The 23288-nt window shown below is 33.8% G+C and overlaps 1 protein-coding gene across 1 annotated transcript in view; it reads left to right on the plus strand.

The window, feature by feature from the left end:
* The first annotated feature begins 3819 nt into the window (after window positions 1-3819).
* LOC138316442 (transformation/transcription domain-associated protein-like) overlaps window positions 3820-23288 on the plus strand; it is a 63281-nt gene continuing 43812 nt past the window's right edge. The window contains 24 exon segments of the mRNA XM_069258137.1: window positions 3820-3916; window positions 6659-6772; window positions 7385-7452; window positions 8686-8796; window positions 9234-9338; window positions 10442-10525; window positions 11064-11258; window positions 11812-11978; window positions 12251-12347; window positions 12895-13033; window positions 13444-13727; window positions 14065-14156; window positions 14392-14641; window positions 14947-15079; window positions 16160-16301; window positions 16675-16732; window positions 17523-17576; window positions 17802-17840; window positions 18467-18563; window positions 18693-18787; window positions 19415-19580; window positions 21956-22122; window positions 22418-22507; window positions 22735-22845. Of these exon segments, the coding sequence (XP_069114238.1) occupies window position 3916; window positions 6659-6772; window positions 7385-7452; window positions 8686-8796; window positions 9234-9338; window positions 10442-10525; window positions 11064-11258; window positions 11812-11978; window positions 12251-12347; window positions 12895-13033; window positions 13444-13727; window positions 14065-14156; window positions 14392-14641; window positions 14947-15079; window positions 16160-16301; window positions 16675-16732; window positions 17523-17576; window positions 17802-17840; window positions 18467-18563; window positions 18693-18787; window positions 19415-19580; window positions 21956-22122; window positions 22418-22507; window positions 22735-22845 (2859 nt within the window). The 5' untranslated portion in view covers window positions 3820-3915.

Consider the following 23288-nt stretch of genomic DNA (forward strand, 5'->3'; position numbering starts at 1 on the left):
TATAGGTGTATGTGGTGCATAGGTATGCATGATGCATAGGTGTATATGGTGCATAGGTGTATATGGTGCATAGGTGTATATGGTGCATAGGTGTATATGGTGCATAGGTTCATATAGTGCATAGGTGTATATGGTGCATATGTGTATATGGTGCATAGGTGTATATGGTGCATAGGTTCATATAGTGCATAGGTTCATATAGTGCATAGGTGTATATGGTGCATAGGTGTATATGGTGCATAGGTGTATATGGTGCATAGGTGTATATAGTGCATAGGTGTATATGGTGCATAGGTGTATATGGTGCATAGGTGTATATGGTGCATAGGTGTATATGGTGCATAGGTGTATATGGTGCATAGGTGTATATAGTGCATAGGTGTATATGGTGCATAGGTGTATATGGTGCATAGGTTCATATAGTGCATAGGTGTATATGGTGCATAGGTTCATATGGATGGTGCATAGGTGTATATGGTGCATAGGTGTATATGGTGCATAGGTGTATATGGTGCATAGGTGTATATGGTGCATAGGTGTATATGGTGCATAGGTGTATATGGTGCATAGGTGTATATGGTGCATAGGTGTATATGGTGCATAGGTGTATATGGTGCATAGGTGTATATAGTGCATAGGTGTATATAGTGCATAGGTGTATATAGTGCATAGGTGTATATGGTGCATATGGTACATAGGTTCATATAGTGCATAGGTGTATATGGTGCATAGGTGTATGTGGTGCATAGGTATGCATGATGCATAGGTGTATATGGTGCATAGGTGTATATGGTGCATAGGTGTATATGGTGCATAGGTGTATATGGTGCATAGGTTCATATAGTGCATAGGTGTATATGGTGCATATGTGTATATGGTGCATAGGTGTATATGGTGCATAGGTTCATATAGTGCATAGGTTCATATAGTGCATAGGTGTATATGGTGCATAGGTGTATATGGTGCATATGTGTATATGGTGCATAGGTTCATATAGTGCATAGGTGTATATGGTGCATAGGTTCATATGGTGCATAGGTGTATATGGTGCATAGGTGTATATGGTGCATATAGGTTCACATAGTGCCATAGGTGTATATAGTGCATAGGTCTGTATATGGTGGAGCATAGGTGTATATGGTGCATAGGTTATATGGTGCATAGGTGTATATGGTGCATAGGTGTATATGGCAAATACACGATTAGATTCATATTTAAAACAGTACTGGAGATTGTAAAAACAAACTTAATGCTCCATTCCTATCTGTAGATTCAATACCAAATCAGGAATCAATGTCATAATTGACTTCATTTTGTCTACCTTAGTTTTAATTAATCCTATGCATAAATGCCATAATTGTCTGTGATAGACCGATCATTCCTAAAATTGTGTAGAATACCGACACCCCCTCCCACTTCGTACTCGTGTAAGCGATTTACCTTAGGTAACGCCTACACCCGGTGATAACAGACTATTAGCTTATTTGTTTTTTTTTTCTTGGTTCTCAAACTCAGTGGCAAGTAGTCATTAATGTGTTTCTTGAAGACTAAATTTTTGCTTTAATATTGTAACGCGATTAGAATCTCCCTCTTCGTTAAGGTTCCGCTAAATGCTAAATAAGCCCAAATTTCACTCAACTCATTTATCCCCATTAATTAACTATGCCTTTTTGAAGTTTTGGGTGTGACATGACCCTATTTTGCATTTAGCGGGTCACGTTTAGGCTTATTCTGTTGTCCACCAGATTTACCTCCCTTGTTTGCTGCACCCCCTCATTTTTGAGGTATTGATAGTGGTAACTAAAATAATATTATGTTCAATATTTACTCTTATGTTAAATTTTCAGCCACTTTTGAATCCGTATTCAGTGTTAATAAAGAATTTACATTTGAATCGAGGCAAATAAAATATATATTTGATCATTAGTGAAAACTAAAATGACATTTCCGGTTGATAGTGTCCGGATAAATTTTAATTGCGCATAGCAATTTATCCTACAGATGATATGATCAATATGATATTGTTTTCAACATTAATAAATATTAATACATTTTTAACAAATTATTTATTGCAATTAATGATATTGCTTCAAGAAATAAAACCAGTCATAACATATTCCTTTCCGTATAATATATCCATTTTCGTTTTGAATGTTACAAGGCCAAAAACCCAAAAAACCCAATATGGCGGAACGGCGGCAGAGAGAATTTGAAGACTAAAATGTGCAAAATTCATATTAAAAGCGATTAAGATATTCTTTTAATGTAAGTAAGTAAGTAATTCGAATGGACACGAATATGTTTTTGTGTATACATTGGTTTTTAGAAATGTGATATCGGGGGTTATAGGTGATTAAAAGCAACATAGGAGGGGGTAGGGGGTGGGGGGTCTTTTATATACAAGTAAGCTTAGACCCTAGGTATAACACTATTTAGACCTGTTGTTCAAAAATTCGTGAACTTTTGTCAAATTCGTTGATTAAAGTGGATACGATTTATTGGAATATTGTAGGATTTATGTTTCAAATGTGATCTCGATTTTGTTATTGGACAATGTTTCGTCCATATTCTGTATGATTCATTGCATTGATTTTATACAATTGTCACTTGTCCAATACAGCATGTATGTTATTATAAATATTCTAATAAATCTAATATTTGTTTCTGAGTATGAGTTTTTTACAGCAGGCGTATGTGCTGTATGAATTTTATTTTTGAAATTGAAATTTTAACATATATAACATATACAGACGAATATTATATTTTAGTCTTGTTTAGAAAAATAATATGTACATGCTTTTTAAAATCCCAAGCTTTATAATAATACTTATCATGTATCTCCTTGGCAAATACACGATTAGATTCATATTTAAAACAGTGCACTGGAGATTGTAAAAACATGCTTAATGCTCCATTCCTATCTGTAGATTCAATACCAAATCAGGTATTAATGTCATAATTGACTTCATTTTGTGTACCATAGTTTTAATTAATCCTATGCATAAATGCCATAATTGTCTGTGATAAACCGATCATTCCTAAAATTGTGTAGAATACCGACACCCCCTCCCACTTCGTACTCGTGTAAGCGATTTCCCTTAGGTAACGCCTACACCCGGTGATAACAGACTATTAGCTTATTTGTTTTTTTTTTCTTGGTTCTCAAACTCAGTGGCAAGTAGTCATTAATGTGTTTCTTGAAGACTAAATTTTTGCTTTAATATTGTAACACGATTAGAATCTCCCTCTTCGTTAAGGTTCCGCTAAATGCAAAATAAGCCCAAATTTCACTCAACTCATTTATCCCCATTAATTAACTATGCCTTTTTGAAGTTTTGGGTGTGACATGACCCTATTTTGCATTTAGCGGGTCACGTTTAGGCCTATTCTGTTGTCCACCAGATTTACCTCCCTTGTTTGCTGCACCCCTCATTTTTGAGGTATTGATAGTGGTAACTAAAATAATATTATGTTCAATATTTACTCTTATGTTAAATTTTCAGCCACTTTTGAATCCGTATTCAGTGTTAATAAAGAATTTACATTTGCATCGAGGCAAAAAAAAATATATGTTTGATCATTAGTGAAAACTAAAATGACATTTCCGGTTGATAGTGTCCGGATAAATTTTAATTGCGCATAGCAATTTATCCTACGGATGATATGATCAATATGATATTGTTTTCAACATTAATAAATATTAATAAATTTTTAACAATTTTTTATTGCAATTAATGATATTGCTTCAAGAAATAAAACCAGTCATAACATATTCCTTTCCGTATAATATATCCATTTTCGTTTTGAATGTTACAAGGCCAAAAACCCAATATGGCGGAACGGCGGCAGGGAGAATTTGAAGACTAAAATGTGCAAAATTCATATTAAAAGCGATTAAGATATTCTTTAAATGTAAGTAAGTAAATAATTCAAATGGACACGAACATGTTTATGTGTATACATTGGTTTTTAGAAATGTGAATCGGGGTTATAGGTGATTAAAAGCAACGGGGAGAGGGGGGGGGGGGGGTTTATATGCAGTAGACCCATACAACACTATTTAGACCTGTTGTTAAAAAATTCGTGAACTTTTGTCAAATTCGTTGATTAAAGTGGATACGAATATTGGAATATTTTAGGATTTATGTTTCAAATGTGATCGATTTTGTTATTGGACGTTTCGTCCATATTCTGTATGTTCATTGCATAGATTTTATACATGAGGAAAAACGGTATAAAGCTAGTATATTAATAATCCGAAATAAAAGGCCAAAATGAATTCAAAGTAAAATCAAAATCATTTCTATGGAATATATATTCAGCCACTATAGGGCCTTCTTCAGTCCGAAATAACACTAACACCATAGATTTTATACAATTGTCATTTGTCCAATACAGCATGTATGTTATTATAAATATTCTAATAAATCTAATATTTGTTTCTGATTATGAGTTTCAGGCGTATGTGCTAAATTAATTTTATTTTTTAAATTTGAAATTTATACCTATATATTTACAGTCAGTGGTGAATTGATAGTATAAACCCCGTTGATTTCAACCAAAGGCTACTCAACTTTATTTCTCGATAGATTCAGTATGTCACGCACAATTTAGAGCTGCACGGATGAATTTATGATGGTCCAAATCAGAAACTTTTGGTGTTTTCAGTACCGAACGTATGTTCGATGAACATGTACATGCATCAAAATAGGTTTATAAAATAAACAAAATAACACATATACATGTACGTGTGTAAATACAAATGTAGAAAAGTTACATTGTTTAGGTTACTACCGTACCTCTTTGAGCAATGCTTCCGTGCGTATGATAAATAAACAATGTTGTACAATGTACAGTTTTGCACATTCCGATGACGTCGCAATGTTTACATGTTGTGTGTCGGTGAGTCTGCGTTGTTTGCTACAACATGTAGATCTACATCCTAGACTATTTGTTTATTTAGCATCATTGGTTGTACGCAAATGGATAAGATACATGTATGTCAGGACAACATCAGTCTTTGTGTTGGATAAGTTTAACCAAAATGACCTAGCACGACAAAGCATTTTTGTTCACCTCGGGGGACAGACAAGTCATGTACGTTATCTACTAGGCCTTACATACACAATGTACGTTTGGGTGTTTCGAAATAGCAATGAAACGGAATCCTACAATTGTAGCTTTATAATACTTGTAATAGATATCTCTAATATTTATTGAAGTGTTTGAAACAACAATACGAAACGACGTCCGATACATTTGAAAATCTCCAAAATCCGGAAATAATGACACAGAACTATGTAAACATCCATGTATTCAAGTAATTTCAAACGTGAACTGATTAAGTAGAACTCAAGTGATCACAAAATTGAAGAAACTCTCTGTTTGTCACACCTCCTTGACACAGGCGGTTTGAATCGGACGCCGCGTCACAACTACGTTAAATATCCTGCCACGTTATGAATTGTGTAAGCGTGTGTAATCATACGAAGTAAAATATTAAAACCAAAGTGCTTTGCACCATGGTGTTTTAACAACAGATAGATAAAACGATTTATAGTTTCATACCGGGAAAACCCCAGATATATGCTTCATCAGACGGAACTCATTTTATTTGTATGTTCATTGATAAATTGGCGGGAATTTCCGCCACTTCGAGTGGCTGTTCCAAATGCCTGTCGGAACCAAACGATATAATCCATTTTAGCCTCATAAATACCATAAACACTATTAAGTGTAAATTTTGAGCTATGAAAATAATAGTTAAGACTGTAAATATAAGGATTAAAGTCTCTTTCTGGTGGTTATATCGAAGGATAAAGTTGAGTAGGGTATCGATATTTGTTTCATGGACCGCTTCGTGGTCCATTCCAAATATCGATGCTTTACTCAACTTTATCCTTTGATAGAACCACCAGAAAGAGACTTTAATCCTTAAATATAAACAAAAATGCGGTAGCTATAGGACATTATTTATCTTATAATCAGTATGTGTTTACGTTCCATTTATAATATTAGTTTTTGAAGTATTGCTCTAAATTTATGTAACCTCAGAAATGCTCATATATGGGAAAGGCAATGACATAACAAAAGTAATTTAGATATCACACATTTTTGTCAGTTTTTATATGACCACCAATATTTAATACAATATATACAATACAATAAATTTAATTTAAAGTCACATATTTCTTACAAATAACATTGCTCTTGTGAGCTATTATCGGGACAAACAAAATTATATATGTATTTTTAACAACACAAAGATTATATTAAAATGTGGAAAATCAAAAGATATAGGTTTGTATATATATCACAGAAATTAGAGTGTAAAACAAAAACATTAGTTAAACATGAACACTCAAATTTGTACAAACACTGTGCTACTTAAGGTAAGAACTGTGACATATATTAGCCATGTTTAATATATTTATTAGATTTTGATTAAAAGTTTCCGAATCATTATCACTCATCTTGACTTCGGTTTAGTCCTGTCTCTGCATGATTTACAACATGTCTTTTTTTCAAAACTCTTCTAAATTATAAAAAAAAACCCAGACAGATACAGATATTGGGACTTTAAAACATGTACATGTATATAGTAATGTGAAAACTGTTTCAATGCCAATACACCCTTAATTCTAATTTTTGTATACAGTGGCTACACAAACCAAGATGATGGTGGCTTCACCACTGAGTCCTCATGATGCCTCGGCACAACTCACCACTTTCAAATCCTATGTGGCATTGATTGATGACCCAACACCTGGCAGTAAGTTTCTCACGAATTGTCATGATCAATTTTCATTGATTTATGATAATTTTGTCCAAAGGAACATCATTTCATTTATAAATGGCAACTAGTTTTCATTGAATGCGTTGTTTAGACTTAGATTTACTGTTAAAATGCTTATTATAGCACAGTCAAATTTTAGAGCAAATGTGAAAAACTGTATGATTTATTAGCGCGGGTATAAATTCGCACTGTTCAATACCGGAAACACTCTATTACAAAATTTAGGGCTGTACATGAATTAGCACGAAAAGCGCTAAAATATAGCAACCACTGAAATAAGTATGTCTATATACAGTATTGATTTTTTAAGCAATTATTTAAAATTCATTTAATGAAATATTCAAAGTATATGAAGAGTGAATATAAATTTTTGACAGAGTCTTAAATGTTAATTTTTACTGCTGACAAGAACAGGATGATGACAGAACGATTTGATCTGACTCCTGGTTTTCCAGTTGAGACAGATATGAAAGGCCAAAAAAAAAGCTGATAAGATCTGACTATTTCTTGTCAACAGATCAGGTCAATAGTATCAAAATTCTAATATCTAATTGAGTTATTATTCTTCATTGTCATTTGTACCATTAGTTGTGGAGAAAAAACTCAAAGCAGCACAAGAACTGAGCGAGAACTTTGAAGTACGAGGCTTCTGGCAGGTATGTATGATGTTTATGCTAGAATCCAACTACCGTATTCGACCCAATAAGCGCCCAGGGCGTTAAAAAAATTGAAAAAGTTGAAAGGTGTTTAATAAAATGAAATTATTGTAAACCTACATAGTTTTGTGTAATCTTGGTCTGTATTTATACCTGGGAAATTGAAATTGAGGCCTCAAAAGGGGAGGGGCGCTTATAGGGATATGGGCGCTTATTGGGATGAATAAGGTATATGTGCTGTAAAGTGAGTTGGAGGTGATTTGATTTTATAAGTCAGGGTTACTCATTACATACCGTATTCTCCGTAATTAGCATCCCTCCCCTTTTCTAGAGATAAAATGAAGTTGTATCTATGCCTTCATCCCATGGATTTAACAATATTTTACAACAAATGATACCTCCAACATCAACATTGTATCCCAATATTACATGATCATGAACTTGCAAGTCTTTTACAAGTCTTTGACATGTGAATTACGACATGATAACGTGTCTCAAAGGATAAAAGTCATATACATGTTTTCTACAACAAATTAATGTACCATGAGTACAGAAAGATTTAAAATGTGACTGAATTTTTTCGACTAAAACTAAAATTTTGGTTCTTTAACAAGCACCCCAATTATCATAATTATTGAGGTGCTAATTACGGCAAATTTGGTAAAGTGTTTTTATGTTAAGGTGCAAGGCAACAAATACTACAATAAAACAAAAATACACTCTTATATTCACAAATATGTCACCAGGAAATCTATTCTTCTATGATGTTAATGTTGATTATATAAAAGACGATTTAGCAATAATACTGACCATTTAGCAATAATACTGACCATTTACCATTTAGCAATAATACTGACCATTTAGCAATAATACTGAAGCAAGCATTTTATATACACTCAATGAAAAATAATCATTTTGTATGCATAATCTTTTTTGCAAGATGATGTCTAATAAAGGTTTTAATAGGGACAGAAAAAATGGTTTTTGTAAAGGTTCTTGTTATAATCAACATTCATTGTATTTGTATGTGTCAATGGTAAAACAAATTTCTTCAGCCTAAAAATTACATTTATATTATTGATTTATTATAGGCAATAATGCAAAAATACCATATCCAACAGTGTTTATTTATTTGTTAAACCTAGACCATAAAAATACCACATCCAATAGTGGTGTTGATTATTGTTAAGCCTAGACCATATCAATTCAATCAGTTGCTTTCTGTATTTTCAGAGTGTTGTGCTTTCACCACAGTACCCACAATTCCTTGCTGATGCTTTGCGGGTGTTTCTCAAAATACTGGAGGAGGGAGAGCCTCAGTTTATAGCCGAACAAAACATGCAGGTAATTCATTTACATAAAATCTTGTTTTCTTATATATATTCTAAACATGAGGTTACACAAGGGTAAGTTCTTTTATTCCTTGTGGTTTGCAGTTTGACAGTGAAACCTTGTGAACTTGAAAGGACCATATTTCCACCGAAGTATCCAAGTAATTTAGATAAGTTACATCAATTCATTCTGGACAATATCATTTTAGTTCAAATTAAATGGGTATTTAAGTCACATAAGTTTAAGTTCTTGCTCCAATTTCTCAAAACAAACTTAAGTAAAAAAAACTGGCTTTAGTCAAAATATTACACATAAGTTGCATGAGGGAAAAAATCAGTTTTGTTTCGAGAAATCAGAGCTAGTAGGTTTAACTGTATGTTAATTTTATACATTTTCTCAAGTACTGTTGATGTACATTTTTGATGAAGAATATTTTCTTATTTCTTCAGCAATTGAGAAAGCTGTTACTGGAAATCATACACCGAATCCCTAGTAACGACCACCTGAAGAAGTTTGTACAGCAGATTCTCTCTCTCATGTTTAAACTCCTAAAGGTGAGATTTATTTACATTATAGCAGATTCTCTCTCTCATGTTTAAACTCCTAAAGGTGAGATTGATTTACCTTACAGCAGATTCTCTCTCTCATGTTTAAACTCCTAAAGGGGAGATTTATTTACATTATATAGCAGATTCTCTCTCTCATGTTTAAACTCCTAAAGGGGAGATTTATTTACATTATATAGCAGATTCTCTCTCTCATGTTTAAACTCCTAAAGGGGAGATTTATTTACATTATATAGCAGATTCTCTCTCTCATGTTTAAACTCCTAAAGGTGAGATTTATTTCACTTACAGCAGATTCTCTCTCTCATGTTTAAACTCCTAAAGGTGAGATTTATTTCACTTGTAGCAGATTCTCTCTCTCATGTTTAAACTCCTAAATGTGAAATTGATTTACCTTAATAGCAGATTCTCTCTCTCATGTTTAAAGGTGAGATTTATTTACCTTACAACAGATTCTCTTTCTTATATTTACCTTCACAAATCCAGTCCATAAGCTTCATAAACTACAAAGGGTAGTAAGAATCATATGTCCTCCAAGTTGGTAATCAAATCATCAGGTTATTCCACATTTTGGGTTACAGTGTGTAATGTGAAGTTTGTTTTGGCCAGTAAAATACATCAAATCAAGTCTTAAATCAAGTTATGTTTTAACAGCTTTTCATTTGATATTGAATTTTGTTTCCGAAAATTCACATAAAATAATGTATTAAAAGGATAAAGATATTAAAAGAAATTAATTAAAGCAAGTCAAAAGTTAATGGAAAGAATTATCTCTCAGGAAGAAAAATACAAGTACAGAGACATGTTCCTTCAAACTCCGGGTATCAGATCGATTTGGAGGCCAAATTTTAATTTGTGTTCAGAGTAAAATTTTGTATCTTAATCACATAAAAAAAACCCAGTAACTGTGATAGTTCTGACCAAATGTGAGGTAGTAAAACAGTCCCACAGCCAGTGATAACATTGATGATAAAGCCAATTAGTCTTTGGGATAGTATTTTCCAAATGTCATCAACGGTTTTGACCTTTATAAGGATTTAATGAAAACTACCGTAATCACCTGTCGTCTAAAATTGTGAACGCTGTTTCAGATTGAGAATGAGGAGAATGTGCTGGTTTGTCTGCGGATCATCATAGAACTACACAAACAGTACCGACCACAGATGAATGAGGAGGTCAGTAAACATTTTATAAAAAAAGATGATGTCATAAAAAGTATTTGGTCAGATACCGTATTCGACCCTATAAGCGTCCAGGAGGCATAAATAATTGAAGAATCACGGGGAGCTTAATAGTACCAATTTGGACTTGTCTTTCATAAAATTATTCTACAAAGTAAGCCATAAATCAATTTGCAAAAGAAATTGGTAAGAAAACCAACAAAGTTTTCAAATTTTCACTCTGCAGTGAATAATTCCAAGTAAGTGAAATTGAAGCCTAAAAAAGGGGAAGGGGCCCTTATTGGGTGGAATACGGTAGTTTAATTGATCACATAACTCTTATTTTAGATGTATCATACAACCATGTCATTACATACAAAATCTAGCTGTATGCTATAAAACTTCCAATACTACTATTCAAAATCAATAAAACATCGTCTGAAAAAAGTAAGTGTAAATTTTTCTTATTCTGGACCAAACTTCAACAAAGGTTTAACATACGGTGATTTCAGCCTAAAGAAACCCTTGTATTAAGTGTGAGCCTTTGTTTTAGATAAAGGATTTTCTGACATTTGTGAAGAGTATCTACAACGCCATCCCTAATCACCTACCTAAGATCTTTGAGCCTCATAGTCAAGTAAAGGTGAAAGATGTCATGGAAATCAATGTGGACGCTCTCCTACAAGAAACCTTCACCGTCACGACGATCTTGACTGACAAGAAAAACGCTGATAACCAAAACATTTCAGTAAGTATAAGATGTTCTGGGTTTGTCTGACGTACATATTGGTTGTACTATATGTTTGTGAATGTGTTTGCAAAGAGATGGTTACTATAAGTTTGTGAATGTGTTTACTAAGGGATGGTTACTATAGGTTTGTGGTTGTGTTTACTAAGGGATGGTTACTATAAGTTTGTAAATGTGTTTATTAAGGGATGGTTACTATAGGTTTGTGAATGTGTTTACTATGGGATGGTTGCCAAAGGTCTGTGAATGTGTTTACTAAGAGATGGTTACTATAGGTTTGAGGAAATGTTTACTAGGAGATGGTTACTATACTTTTGTGAAAGTGTTTTCTACAGAATGGTTACTATAGGTTTGTGAATGTGTTTACTGAGGGACAGTTACTATAGGTTTGAGGAAATGTTTACTAGGGGAAAGTATCTATAGGTTTGTTAATGTGCTTACTCTCCAGAAATGCCTGGTTTATTTTCCAGGACTTTCCTTACAAATCTATATCTTGTTCATTATTCCACTATTCTTGCTGATATCATTTTATCATTTCTAATTTGTTTTTCAGTACAACATCATACCGCGTGGAATTCTCTCCCTAAAAGTGTTAGCTGAGCTGCCGATCATTGTTGTCCTCATGTATCAGCTGTACAAACAGAATGTCCACCAGGAGGTGGCTGACTTCATCCCCCTCATCATGAACACCATCATTCTTCAGCCAGCCACCGTCCACAGGTAACAACAGCTTGTCATATTCTCAAGTTTGAATATTTCCCTCCACCTATGGGGTGTGAGTCTGAATTCCATAAGAAGCAGTTGCCAGGTACTGACCGCTGGTTGATGCTTTTTCTCTGGCTACTCACAGGCTTTCCTCCACCAACAAAGCTGGCACGTCCTTACATGACACCCGCTGTTAATAGGATGTTAAATTAATAAAACCACACACCCACTTGAATATTTCTCTCTTTTAATCATGTGTTAACAGCTAATGTCTGTGTTTGTTGTAGATCAAGCCCATCCTTCAACAAGGAGGTGTATGTAGATTTTATTGCTGCTCAGATAAAGACCTTATCCTTTCTGGCCTATATCATCAGGTTCTATCAGGTGGGTCACATGAAAACTTACTTATAATTAGTTTTCCTCTTCAGGGTTTTCGAGATAATATTGCATTTACCGTATTCGACCCAATAAGCGCCCAGGGCGTTTTAAAATTTAAAAAATGAAAAGGTGCTAATAAGACGAAATTATTGCAAATCTAGACAGTTTTGTGTAGTTTTGGTCTTTATTTATGCGTGGACAATTGAAATCGAGGCCTCAAAAAGGGGGAGGGCGCTTATAGGGACATGGGCGCTTATTGGGTCGAATACGGTAATATATATTGATTTGCCAATGAAATTATTAAAAAAATAATCCTAAGATTGATGGAAAACAAATTACTGTAGCGAAAAGCGAACAAGAATGAGGAATATATCAAAATATAGCACACCAATATCAAATTTTTTTCAGCTGCAAGTTAGTGTTTATCACATGTGGTTATTGATAATAGTGAAAAAAGTGTGATTTTCAGCACAGTGTTGTAAAACTTTGTATAATCAATTTTAAAAATTGTTTATAAGATAATATTGACAGCGAGAGTTTAAATTTTCTTTAGGAGCAAGTTCAGGTGCATGCCACTCCAATGATGAAAGGACTCCTGGGACTACTGACCTATTGCCCGCAGGAAGTTGCTCACCTTCGTAAAGATCTTCTTATCGCTGCACGACACATCCTCGCCACAGACCTTAGAAACAGTGAGTCTTTCAAAGAAGCAAAATATCACTTCAAGTAGGATGAAACATTCATATAACTGATTTCATGTATTTCAATACTAAATCCGATTTTCTGATTGGTTGATTCTTTTTTGTCATTCTACGAATAAAAAAATCCAAGAATGGTGCGAAAACCAGACATTATCATGATGTCACAATAGAGACGTCGTGATGGATATTGATTTGTAAAAATAATCCATTGGAAAATCAATGGAATCATATCTTTAAACATATTTTCTTTTATCCAGTAGACTGAAAAATTAATTATAAGCAAACCAAATTTCTGTCATACCATGATGAAGTTAAAAAATGGTAACATCAATGTTTAAATAAAGTTTGCTTGCTTAATTTCCTTCATGATTTAGGACTATTTATGACATTTTATTTTGTAGAATTTGTACACTGTATAGACAAGCTGTTCGATGAGAATGTCCTGATTGGGTCTGGTTGGACAACATACGAGTCTCTACGACCACTTGCCTACAGCACTTTAGCTGATCTCGTTCATCATGTGCGCCAGGCTTTACCTCTGAACGAGCTCTCCCTTGCTGTGAACCTATTCAGTAAAAATGTACATGACGAGTCCTTGCCAAGCTCCATCCAGACTATGTCATGTAAACTTCTGCTGAACCTGGTTGAGTGTATCCGAGCAAAGAGTGAGCAAGAGAATGGCAATGTAAGTAGGACATTGGCAATATAAGTAGGACATTGGTAATGTAAGTGGGACATTGGCAATATACCAGTATGATATTGGCAATGTAAGTATGATATTGGCAATGTTAGCAGTACTTTATCCTTTGTATTTTTCTTAGGTGCAAAGTTTTCAATTTTGTCGAAAATATATTTTTAGTATCAAGCTTAATTTGTATTTTGCTTTTTAATTTGTCAATCTTATTTGTGATAGTAATGATTGTTACATGACCACAATACCTTGTATTACAATAGAGCTTTTGCTATGAAAATTACTTATCTTGAAATCTTTGTCTTCACAAATGTAGCCGACTATTTTTCAGGGGAGAGAACTCTTGATGAGGATGCTAGAGGTGTTTGTTCTCAAGTTTAAAACCATTGCCAAAATACAGCTTCCTCAGATTCTACAGAAATGGTGAGTATTATCATCTTGACACCTGTCTCTGTTTAGTGTCTTATGTTGGGTCCAGTCTCTCAAGTATAAATCTAAACACTGCTCTGTATCAAACTGAAATGGCAAGGCTGTATCATAAAATCATATGGACATACAAATATCGCAATGAACTGTTACAGCCCTAGAAATATTCAGATAAAAAAAAGAGTCTAATTATCCTAGATTGAAGATTTAACATTGACTTGTTTGGTTTCAGTAAACAACAGCCACAAACTCCAAACAGCAACCACCAACAACCCATAGATCCTAAAACACCAGCAGCTGACGTCAAACCAACACTGGAGCTTCCCAAGGTTGCTTCTGAGGGATTAAAAGGGGGGCTGGACATATCTAAACCTCCAGGAGACTCGGTGAAGGACGATAACAAACTGCCTTCTCAGGGTTTACTGTCTGACACGGTGAAAGACAAGGAAGATAAGCCTTGGTCAGAGAAGGGGCCAGGGGAGGTAACTCATTAAATTAATGGATAATTTGCATGTTTCCTGGTTACTAATTTGATAATTTGCTTATTTCCTAGCTGTCAATAATGTTCTAGAAATTATTCTCTAAAAAAATATTTTGCCGTAAATGTGTATGAATTAACTCTGGAAAGTTATCTTCTATGGTTGATACAGTATATCAAAAAGGAGTAAGTATTATATGCTAGAACACTAGCAATATTGTTCTATAAGTTCTGAAATAATGTGAAAAAATAATGGAAATTTATCTTAATGTCTATGTAGTATTTATGTCTTTTTGATTTTTATTCCAGAATCGGTTTGGTGTGACACCCAGTCAGTATACAACCTATTCCGTGACAGACTGTCGGGGCCTGGTGAAGACGTTGGTCTGTGGAGTTAAAACCATCACCTGGGGCATAGTATCCTGTAAAGCAGCTGGTGTAGGTCAGTAGACATTAAAACTATTTCCTGTAGATGCCAACTGATGAAGACATTGATGTTATAAATGCTGACTGATTAAGACATATTGATGTTATAGATGCTGACTAATTAAGACATGTTGATGTTATAGATGCTGACTGATTAAGACATGTTGATGTTATAGATGCTGACTGATTAAGACATGTTGATGTTATAGATGCCAACTGATTAAGACATGTTGATGTTATAGATGCTGATGATGACTGATTAAGACATGTTGATGTTATAGAAGCCGACTGATTAAGACATGTTGATGTTATAGATGCCGACTGATTAAGACATGTTGATGTTATAGATGCCAACTGATTAAGACATGTTGATGTTATAGATGCTGACTGATTAAGACATGTTGATGTTATAGATGCCAACTGATTAAGACATGTTGATGTTATAGATGCCGACTGATTAAGACATGTTGATGTTATAGATGTTGACTGATTAAGACATGTTGATGTTGACTGATTAAGACATGTTGATGTTGACTGATTAAGACATGTTGATGTTATAGATGCCGACTGATTAAGACATGTTGATGTTGACTGATTAAGACATGTTGATGTTGACTCATTAAGACATGTTGATGTTTTAGATACCGACTGATTAAGACATGTTGATGTTATAGAAGCCGACTGATTAAGACATGTTGATGTTTTAGATACCGACTGATTAAGACATGTTGATGTTTTAGAGATGCCAACTGATTAAGACATGTTGATGTTATAGATGCCAACTGATTAAGACATGTTGATGTTATAGATGCCAACTGATTAAGACATGTTGATGTTATAGATGCCAACTGATTAAGACATGTTGATGTTATAGATGCCAACTGATTAAGACATGTTGATGTTATAGATGCCAACTGATTAAGACATGTTGATGTTATAGATGCCAACTGATTAAGACATGTTGATGTTATAGATGCCAACTGATTAAGACATATTGATGTTATAGATGCCGACTGATTAAGACATGTTGATGTTATAGATGTTGACTAATTAAGTCATGTTGATGTTGACTGATTAAGACATGTTGATGTTTTAGATGCGACAGTCATGCAGAGTAAACAGTTCCTACCAAAGGAGGCCCTTGTCTACATTCGTCTGGTGAAGTATGCGCTACAAGCCCTTGATATTTATACCATCAACGTGTCGCCATCAGGACAGGCCGTCATCAGACCAGCTGTGTAAGTCAGACATGTTAACCTCGAGAGAATAACACTTTCCAGGGAGACAATTCTAGACGTATACCTCCACAGAGGGCCATACTTGTATATTATTATCCTAGTTAACCTGTTGTCTGTGGCACTAGTAATACATACTGTGTCCTCAACTCATAGTCAAAAGTTATAGATTGAAAAGATCAGTATCAAGTAAATGAGACCGTTTGTTAAACAGCTGTCTGTCAGCGATAAAAGATCCAAGTAAACTTCATTCTTTGCTGTGTGCAATAAGTATACATTTCAAGGTTACACAATATTTGCAAAATATTCTTACAACTTTAGTCAGAGGATAGAAGATGTGAATGGTTATATCCGAATGTGTATGTTATATTTACAGGGTCCAGAGTGTGCGGACCAAGGAAGAGAAAGAGGTTCTAGAACACTTCGCTGGTGTGGTAAGAATGACTAAATGTTGTGTTTACTTCCTGTGTATCACTTGATAGGAGCAGAATGCCTGACACATTGTGGCGTACACAACAAATAATGCATGTAGACATGTCTGTGAAGAAAGAAATAGACACCCACAAATTCTATGCAAAATATCTTTGATTGTACAATATATTTTTGATAATAATTATCTCACCTAGTCCAAACGACTAAGTTGAGCTTATGTAATACAGTGGCATCTGTTGTCTGTCATCCATCTGTTCGTCAACAATCAACTGCGTTGGTAGCATCTTTTCAGAGTTAAGATTCAAAATTGTACAAATAGTGGTGCTGAACCCCCAGAGGCATGAGGGGGCGGGGCCAAAAGGGTCAATTTGGCTATTTCCATATACAACATGTAAATGACTTCTGAAGCAAAGCATTGATAGAATCCTTATGTGTTAAGGATTCAAAATTATACAGATCGTGGGGCTGATAGCCCAAGGGGTGGGGCCAAAAGGATCAATTTGGCTATCTCCATATACAGCATGTAAATGACTTCTCTGAAGCAAAGCATTGATAGAATCCTTATGTGTTAAGGATTCAAAATTATACAAGTTGTGGGGCTGATCCCCATTCCCCAATAGCCCGAGGTGTGGGGCAAAAAGGGGTCTAGATCTATTTTGCTATTTCCAATTGTTATTGTGTCACACAGCGATAATTACTAAATAAACCAGGTGTTGTAACGTCAATTGCTAAAATTACCACAGAATATAACACGTGATCACCAAATTAAAACAAAGGTTTTCTTCTTTTCAGTTCACCATGATGCATACTCTGACATTTAAGGAGATATTTGCTCAGACAGTCGAGGTGAGATATACATGTTAGGATGTAATGTTGCTACACATGTTTGTCCTACCATCATATCCAATTTTGATAATACATGTCCAACTATAAATATATCAAAGTAGTGACTTTCTGATAGTAGCACACTGATCCCCTTGAAATGATAAAATCACCAGAAATTTTTACTGGAAATGGTCAATGACAAATGTAACATGATTAACATTAATGTTGTTGATTTAACTTTTTCAGTATATGGTGGATAGAATTCACAACAACTATGCACTTCAGGTAAGACTATTTAAAATGCAAAAATCATGTATTTCATTTGTTCAGGCAAAATAGTCTATTTTAAATGCAAAATAATGTGTTTCATTTGTACAGTGGAAATAGTCTATTTAAAGAGCTAAATTGCGGGTCATTGATCACATGATTGCAGAAATTTCATGGAAGATTTAGAAAATTGAAAATTGCTAAAATTTAATTTCGTTGTTTTTAGTTCAAATTGTAAAAATTCTTTTCTGCAAGACTAACCAGCTATTCCGTCTTTGCATATTACAGAGTTAGCTCCCTTGTGGGTAGGTACCGATTGTTATGTCATCATTTTGTGAGCGCAATTCACGTCATTTTCTCTGAAAAGTATGACGTTACACTCGAAAACACATGGCGTCACAATCAATATACCTACCCGCAAGGGCAGATAACTCTGTAATATGCAAACTCGAAATACAGTATTTAAAGTGCAAAATTAGGTATTTCATTTCTACAGCCCAAAGAGACTATTTCAAGTGCATTAAATCATATATTTTGGAGGAGTGTTTTTGGTTACCACCTGCAGCAACATCATTTCCCTCTCTTCTAGTATCACATCTATCTTTTGTTTTATTTTTCATAAACTTGACTAATTATATATACAGATCGTCGCAAACTCCTTCCTGGCAAACCCAACAACCTCAGCAACTTTTGCTACAATATTGGTGGACTATTTATTGGCTCGTCTGGAGGAGATGGGATGTAAGTATATATAAGCCATATTGGCATGCTCCAGAATTTTTTCATCTTCTCTATAAACTTGATAATTTTTGAAAATGCTTCTGAATGGTCTGTAACAATATAAAATACTATTAATATTTTCCTCCATAGCTACAATGGATCGATCAAACCTCTACCTGAAACTCTTCAAACTAGTTTTTGGGTCGGTGTCACTATTTGCTGCCGAGAATGAGAAAATGCTGAAGGTATGTTTATTCACTTTTTAACACCATTTCATGACGACATATTTATTGTTAATATTGTCTAGGCCCATCGCACCACATACAATCTGATTTCATTAAGGTATTTATCTTTAAAACATTTCATACAGACATTTCTAGATTTTATTTATTAGTTCATCTGCCCGAAGGCCAAATGAGCTTATGCTTTGGTGCGGCAACCATTGGCGATGGAGAAGGCAATTAATAATACACATATTGCAAATGTACCGAGTAGCATTCTTATAGGGTGGGGATTTAAAATTGTACAAATGGTGGGGCTGACCCCATGGAAACCTGAGGGGTTGAGCCAAAAGAGGTAAATCTGGCAAAAACAACTTCTCTGAAACTTAGCATTGAATAACACTCATAGTCATATAATATTGATAGCATCGTTATGTGGTTGGGATTCAAAATTAAACAAATTGTGGGGTCAATTTTGCTGTATCTAATTGTAAGAGTTTTTGTGATAATTAGTGGTACAGGCCCTCTAGGCATCTTGTTATATTCTGTTATCTATAGCGGTCCACCTACACACGATTTTGAACTGATTATTTATTACCCATTCCAGCCCTCCCTACACACAGTGAACTGATTATTTGTTACACATTTCAGCCCCACCTGCACACGATTGTGAACCGATCCATGGAGTTAGCAATGAGTGCTAAGGAGCCATATAACTACTTCCTGTTGTTACGGGCATTGTTCCGCTCCATTGGAGGTGGCAGTCATGACCTTCTGTACCAAGAGTTCCTGCCATTGCTTCCAAACCTGCTTCAAGGTACACACTCACATTCTTCAATGCATAAATGGAAAACATGATCATCAATTGATAGTCTTATCAGTCAATAATACAATGATCTTATCAGTCAATAATACAATGACTTATCAGTCAATGATACAATGATCTTATCAGTCAATAATACAATGATCTTATCAGTCAATAATACAATGATCTTATCAGTCAATAATACAATGATCTTATCAGTCAATAATACAATGATCTTATCAGTCAATAATACAATGATCTTATCAGTCAATAATACAATGATCTTATCAGTCAATAATACAATGATCTTATCAGTCAATAATATACGGTAATGATCTTATCGGTCAATAATACAATGATCTTGTCAGTCCATAAGACAATGATCTTATCAGTCAATAATACAATGATCTTATCAGTCAATGATACAATGATCTTATCAGTCAATAACACAATGATCTTATCAGTCCATAAGACAATGATCTTATCAGTCAATAATACAATGATCTTATCAGTCAATAATACAATGATCTTATCAGTCCATAAGACAATGATCTTATCAGTCAATAACACAATGATCTTATCAGTCAATAAAACAATGATCTTATCAGTCAATGATACAATGATCTTATCAGTCAATGATACAATGATCTTATCAGTCAATAATACAATGATCTTATCAGTCAATAATACAATGATCTTATCAGTCCATAAGACAATGATCTTATCAGTCCATAAGACAATGATCTTATCAGTCAATAATACAATGATCTTATCAGTCAATGATACAATGATCTTATCAGTCAATGATACAATGATCTTATCAGTCAATAATACAATGATCTTATCAGTCAATAACACAATGATCTTATCAGTCCATAAGACAATGATCTTATCAGTCAATTATACAATGATCTTATCAGTCAATGATACAATGATCTTATCAGTCAATAATACAATGATCTTATCAGTCAATAATACAATGATCTTATCAGTCAATAATACAATGATCTTATCAGTCAATGATACAATGATCTTATCAGTCAATGATACAATGATCTTATCAGTCAATAATACAATGATCTTATCAGTCAATAACACAATGATCTTATCAGTCAATAATACAATGATCTTATCAGTCCATAAGACAATGATCTTATCAGTCAATAACACAATGATCTTATCAGTCCATAAGACAATGATCTTATCAGTCAATAATACAATGATCTTATCAGTCAATAACACAATGATCTTATCGGTCCATAATACAATGATCTTATCAGTCCATAAGACAATGATCTTATCAGTCAATAATACAATGATCTTATCAGTCAATAATACAATGATCTTATCAGTCAATAACACAATGATCTTATCGGTCCATAATACAATGATCTTATCAGTCCATAAGACAATGATCTTATCAGTCAATAATACAATGATCTTATCAGTCCATAAGACAATGATCTTATCAGTCAATAATACAATGATCTTATCGGTCCATAATACAATGATCTTATCAGTCAATAATACAATGATCTTATCAGTCAATAATACAATGATCTTATCAGTCAATAATACAATGATCTTATCAGTCAATAATACAATGATCTTATCAGTCAATAATACAATGATCTTATCAGTCAATAATACAATGATCTTATCAGTCAATTATATACAATGATCTTATCAGTCAATAATACAATGATCTTATCAGTCAATAATACAATGATCTTATCAGTCAATAATACAATGATCTTATCAGTCAATGATACAATGATCTTATCAGTCAATAATACAATGATCTTATCAGTCAATAATACAATGATCTTATCAGTCAATAATACAATGATCTTATCAGTCAATAATACAATGATCTTATCAGTCAATAATACAATGATCTTATCAGTCAATAATACAATGATCTTATCAGTCAATAATACAATGATCTTATCAGTCAATAATACAATGATCTTATCAGTCAATAATACAATGATCTTATCAGTCAATAATACAATGATCTTATCAGTCAATGATACAATGATCTTATCAGTCCATAAGACAATGATCTTATCAGTCAATAATACAATGATCTTATCAGTCAATAATACAATGATCTTATCAGTCAATAATACAACGATCTTATCAATCAATGATACAATGATCTTATCAGTCAATAATACAATGATCTTATCAGTCAATGATACAATGATCTTATCAGTCAATAATACAATGATCTTATCAGTCAATAATACAATGATCTTATCAGTCAATAATACAATGATCTTATCAGTCAATAATACAATGATCTTATCAGTCAATAATACAATGATCTTATCAGTCTATAATACAATGATAATGAATTAAGATAATGTTGAATGTTGATCTAGGCCTGAACAGCCTACAGAGTGGGTTACATCGTCAGCACATGAAGGACCTGTTTGTTGAGCTCTGCCTAACCGTCCCCGTCCGACTTAGCTCCCTATTACCATACCTACCGATGTTGATGGACCCCTTGGTGTCAGCGCTGAATGGCTCCCAGACCCTTGTCAGTCAGGTATAGTTTCTAGTTGTATCCATTTAACTCGGTTGACTCTTTATAAATCATTAAGTCTTATACTGTGTTAAATTTCATCCCTCCCACCCATCCCTCCAATCTTTATCTTTCCCCTGATGTCTCACCTTATCTACCTACTCCTCTTAGATCTCTAGGTGAAGGTAAACTCAATCTATTGATAACACCTTACATAACCCTTATAGTACAGATACATTTTTCCGGATATATTCTTGTCCCCATTGTTTGAGAACATTATCTTGTGTCTTTAATGTTATTGACATAATCTTTTTTCCAGGGTTTGCGGACACTGGAACTGTGCGTTGATAACCTGCAGCCGGACTTTTTATACGATCACATACAACCTGTTAGGGCAGAACTGATGCAGGTAAGTATAAAGACCTAAATACCTATTCAGTTAAAGCCAGACTATTAATTAAACTCCATAGCTTAAATCAGTAATAGAATTCATTCTTATAACATGATATTCTAAAAGAAACCTTGGATTCAAGGATGCTTTAAAGTTACTTCTTAACAGGTGTCTTGTTTCGGACATTTAAGAATATATGTAGACTGACTTATGTTGTGTATCAGGAGACTATGTGTGTTTTGCAGGCACTGTGGAGAACGCTTCGTAGTCCAGTCGACAATATTGCTCATGTGGCGTTCCGGGTGTTGGGAAAGTTTGGTGGAGGTAATCGGAAGATGTTACGGGAGCCACAGAGGGTAGGTTTACAGCGTCTACATCTACATATTGACAGTCAATATAGACAAACCTGTTCTATATATAGACAAACCTGTTCTATATATAAACAAACCTGTTCTATATATAGACAAACCTGTTCTATATATAAACAAACCTGTTCTTTATAATAACATTAGGTTGTAAGATTTCTAACAGCATTTGTTGTAATATTTCTCATAACATTATGTTGTAAGATTTCTAATAGTATTATATTATAGATTTCTAATAGTATTATGTTATAAGATTCCTAATAGTATAGTTGTAAGATTAATACTTAGGTAAGATTCCTAATAGTATTATGTTATAAGATTTCTAATAGCATTATGTTGTAAGATTCCTAATAGTATTATGTTGTAAGATTTCCTAATAGTATTATGTTGTAAGATTCCTAATAGTATTATGTTGTAAGATTTCTAATAGATTC

The sequence above is a fragment of the Argopecten irradians genome, chromosome 2 (assembly GCF_041381155.1).
Source record: "Argopecten irradians isolate NY chromosome 2, Ai_NY, whole genome shotgun sequence".
NCBI lineage: Eukaryota > Metazoa > Mollusca > Bivalvia > Pectinida > Pectinidae > Argopecten > Argopecten irradians.